This window comes from Oncorhynchus nerka, linkage group LG19, assembly GCF_034236695.1.
Source record: "Oncorhynchus nerka isolate Pitt River linkage group LG19, Oner_Uvic_2.0, whole genome shotgun sequence".
Classification (NCBI taxonomy): Eukaryota; Metazoa; Chordata; class Actinopteri; order Salmoniformes; family Salmonidae; genus Oncorhynchus; species Oncorhynchus nerka.
Genome location: NC_088414.1, coordinates 23,120,013 through 23,124,162, shown reverse-complemented (window position 1 = coordinate 23,124,162; position 4,150 = coordinate 23,120,013). Strand labels below are relative to the sequence as shown.

At 50.8% G+C, this 4,150-nt stretch overlaps 1 protein-coding gene across 1 annotated transcript; it reads right to left on the bottom strand.

Moving 5' to 3' along the window:
- Positions 1 to 452: 452 nt before the first annotated feature.
- LOC115147024 (FAST kinase domain-containing protein 5, mitochondrial) lies at positions 453 to 3,916 on the bottom strand. The gene is made up of 2 exons (XM_029689015.2): positions 3,780 to 3,916; positions 453 to 3,320 (listed from the first exon to the last, which is right to left on the bottom strand). Exon 2 carries the CDS (start codon positions 3,306 to 3,308, stop codon positions 876 to 878), a length of 2,433 nt encoding a protein of 810 aa, XP_029544875.2. The 5' UTR covers positions 3,309 to 3,320; positions 3,780 to 3,916; the 3' UTR covers positions 453 to 875.
- Between the last annotated feature and the right edge of the window lie 234 nt (positions 3,917 to 4,150).

The following is a 4,150-nucleotide window of genomic DNA, read 5'->3' as shown; positions in this document are numbered from 1 at the left end:
CCCACAAATCCTCAGAGCAATCTTGTCAGTAGAGCTCCGAGACACACAAGATCTAAACTTCAGACTGGGGTCCACAAGAACAAAGGTTCATCTTCCAAATGGAAGAAGTTTGGAACAGGACGACCCGGTCCAAACTGCACACAGCCAAGACAATGCAGGGGTAGCTTAGGGACAAGTCTTTGAATGTCCTTGAGTGGCCCAGCCAGAAACCAGACTTGAACCCAATCAAACAAAGTACTGAGTATAGGGTCTTAATACTTCTGTAAATGTAATATATTTTGTTTTTTACTTTTAATAAAAAACTGTTTTTAAAAATGGGCTATTGTTTGTAGATTAATGAGGGGGAAAAAACAATTTAATCAATTTTAGAATAAAGCTGGGGTCTGAATACTTCCCGAAGGTACTGCATGTCACCTACCACCCCGTTATGACACAGAAGATACTAAAATGAGTTCTCTGAAGCGGTTTTTAATGGACCATCAAACATTTAATGGAATACTGCAAACATGTCAACAGTGGGGAAGTGATATGTACTGTACATTCAAAGTATTCATACATTACGTTCGCTTAATAGATCCTCTTTTACCATTTAGCTTAGGCCTAGCAACAAAAAATGTCCCATCCCACACATGAAGAACATGCAGAAGTCATGTTTGGCTGCTCTTCAAAATCTTGCAGTCATAACATTTATTTTTGACACCTCTCACACTGATCAGGGGTGGCAGGCAGCCTCGTGGTTAGAGTGTTGGGCCAGTAACCGAAAGGTTGCTGGATCAAATCCCCGAGCTGACAAGGTAAAAATCTGACATTATATTCAACAGCCTCTCAACAAGGATTGCCCATAAGCTTACTAAAAAAAAACACATATGAACACGTCAGTCAAGGGTGCCGTAAACCTTGCAGTGCATATAGGCCAGTTTCTCAGCGTGGGTTCGCCTCAGCAGAGGGAACCACTCACGGTGAGGCAGCTCCACCACTCGGTATCCAGTCAGCTTCAGCTGCCTCCTTTTCATGGCGTGCAGCCCCAGCAGCTGTGGAGAGCGGTAGCAGTAGTGGTTCCTGTTCGTCACCTGGATGGCCAGTCTGATGGGGGCTATGGAGGCTTTGTGGGAGTCCCTGGGGAGTGGGCCTGGGTTGTTACGTTTGGTCAGAGTCCCCACAAGCCCGTCCGTCAGATCGACTCCCACACTGAACAGCCCCCCTCCCTCATCCGGCTCTGTCCTTCGGAGGAGGGGCAGCTGAAAAGCTTGGGTTGGGGGAAGGGGGGTCTTTCTGCCATTGGTAAGTTGAGTCAAAAGGTCCTCGGTGAGAGTGACTCCTGTGTTGATCTTCTCCCAGCCCTGAGTAGAAGAGCCAGAAGAAGTTGTCCAATCCTTGGAGGAAAGGGGGTATGTCTGCACTGAGGTCACAGGTAGCGGCTGTCCGACAGGGTTCAAATGCACCTCCAGGTCGATGGAGCGGGTGTGAGGCAGGATCATTCGTTTGCTCACAAACTCCTCTCCACCCAAAAGGTCCCGTAACACGGCCTCTGCCTCCAGGACCTCAACCTTCTGACACACGTCCTTCTGGGCAAAGTGCCACAGAATCTCCGTTGTCTCCTCCCGCAGCTCTCTACTCAGCCGCGGGCCAGTCCAGTGAGGCAGCTCCAACGCCACCGTCCCATCCAGAGTGAACAAGTCTTTCTTCAGATCCAGCTGTTTGGACCTGGTGGCTAGGCTAACAAACTCGGGGCTCAAAGCTAACGCCACAAGGTCCTCAGGGAGCTGACAGATAAATGCCAGGCCGAGGAGGCCGGTTAGGAGGTGCTCAGGATAGCGCTGGAACTCATCCTCTCTCTGCCGGAGGGCCTCAATGAGGCTGGGGTAGAAGTTAGGGCACTGGATGGGCAAGACACCTAGGGTCCCAAAGGCCCATATCAGCTTGCCCGAGTCTTTGCTCCGACAGTGTGGCGCTAACGACGGCAGGCGCTCAGCAACAGCCAGGAGGATGCGTTCGTTGCGGTAATGCAGGGACGAGCAGGCCAGTGCCACATGCATCAGACCCTGGACGCCCATGCTGGGGGCACGGCGAGGCACCTCATGCGCCATGACCTCAAGCCAAGCCCGATGGTCCAGGTAGCTAAAACGCAGCAGCTTCATCACATTCACCATGGCAAAGTCACTCATCTCATACACAACCGAGTGGGCCCTGTCCACCAGCCGGTTCACCGATCCTTCCGAGAGTGCTGTCTGGGACTTGAACAGGCCCAGGCACACAGCACCTACCTCCTCTGGCTCCAGCTGGTCCAGGTGACGCATCAGTATCTGCTCTAAGGGGTGAACTAGCTCTTTGGGGCAGTGCCTGCCCTCCCCCATCACATACAGAAGCTGGACTATCTCAGGGACACCTACCTGGCCTAAGTGCAGGCTGGCGCAGTCATACAGGCACTGCAGGTACTGAGGCACAGACCTCCCCAGGCAGCGCCACAGGTCTGCAGCCAACAGCAGCTGGTGGAGGCCCATCTCCCCGGCCCTGCGGCCCAGCTCAGCCTCATACAGCCCCAGCATGCTGTGAGTGGGGGGCAGGCCCAGCCAAACGAACGACCTCAGCACCTTCAGTAGCTGGGAGTGGCTGAAGTGACTCAGGTTTTCCACTGAGTAGCGGAGCAGCATGATGAAACGCGTGTCACCCCTCACTAAAGGTGTCTGGTCAGGGTGCAGGTGGCTAAGCTTGGTGAGGAAACCGGTTACATCCACAGGCTCCATGCTGCCCTTCAGGATGGTTACTTTGTGCAGCAGGAAAAAGGCCTGCTTGGAATGGACTGGGGCAGGCCGCTGGGACAGGTCAAGGGTCATGGCTGAGTACTCTGGGCGGCATGTCTGGAAGGCACGGGGGTCGCCTTTGACGTCTGGGGTTAGGGGTTCTGTGCGGTAGGGGGGTGCCCTTTCTGCCTTAGCCCCAGTGCCTCTGTTGAAGGCCAGGTCCAGCAGAGTGTTCTTGGTGCTGGATAGGCGGCGTGAGGAGCTGACACTGTAGCGGTTACTCTGCTGCCTGAAGGCAGAGGTGACGGTGGACTGACACTGCTCCTCCATCTCCAACCTGCTCAGGGAGGCTCCAGGGTCATGCTGAGGCCGATAGTAAGAGGAGGGGTTGTACTGTAACCTGTAGCCCCCGGGATGTACCCCTTCCCTCCCATCCTCCTCATCGAGTCCCTCCGTTTCAGGTTCTCCATAAGCGTTGTGCAGATGCCGAGCTCTGAGGAACTGCCTATGGAGGGCTAGGGAGAGATGGCGTAGCCTAGCCACATGGCATAATGATCCCACAGACATCCACCTCAGAAGCTGAAAGGCAGAGAATGTGCAGGAATTATTAGGTTGTTGGTTTAACTATAGATATATTGTTCCTAAAATGTAAGGTGCATGCTGCTTCAATTCTAGAGATGACATTTCTACTTCATCCATATTAACAGAACAGCCTATACGAGGGCCATGTGGAATCCTGTTCAGGATATAGCTAGCTAGCTGGGTTTCCTATAGCTAACTAACGTTAGGATATTAATATACATAATTGATAACGCCGGGTAAGCTATACCATTGGTGGCAAAGAAGAACACAGTACAGTAGACTGGCGAGCTCTCCCCTGAAGTTTTCAGTAGCTAATCTTAACTAATCAGGTAGCCACTTTGGAATGAGTTGCTAGCTAACGTTAGCTAAGTATGATAAATTGTATTAGCTAGCTAATTTATTCCACAATACTAGCCAGTTGCAGTTTGCCATATATACAAAACAAAGTAAACTCACCGATAATAGCAATATCTTGCACAAGGAAAAATATATATAATTTTTTTATGACATTTCAGAAACATCCTTGTCTGTAAGGTCGCTGATGAGCTCTGACCTACGGCGCTGTGCGGGTACAAAAATAGTAGCGTCAGCGAAAGCGAACTCTTTGTCGAAGTAGCTGTGCACTGGACCGCTCTCCTAGTATATATTACATGAATTCTGCAGATGTGGAAGGCAGGGTTTTCCTACTTATGCAGTTGCTCAAATGAATGTGAAATCATGCAATCAATCAATAATCAATATATTACATGATACTATCCTAATACGGAAATTGGAAGTAATTGGCCAACTGTATCCAATTATCCTAACTTGACAAGGCTTGGCCAACT

Bases quoted from the DNA above. Each gene is read 5' to 3' on its own strand.
- LOC115147024 (XM_029689015.2), bottom strand. From the start codon at position 3,308: ATGTCTGTGGGATCATTATGCCATGTGGCTAGGCTACGCCATCTCTCC.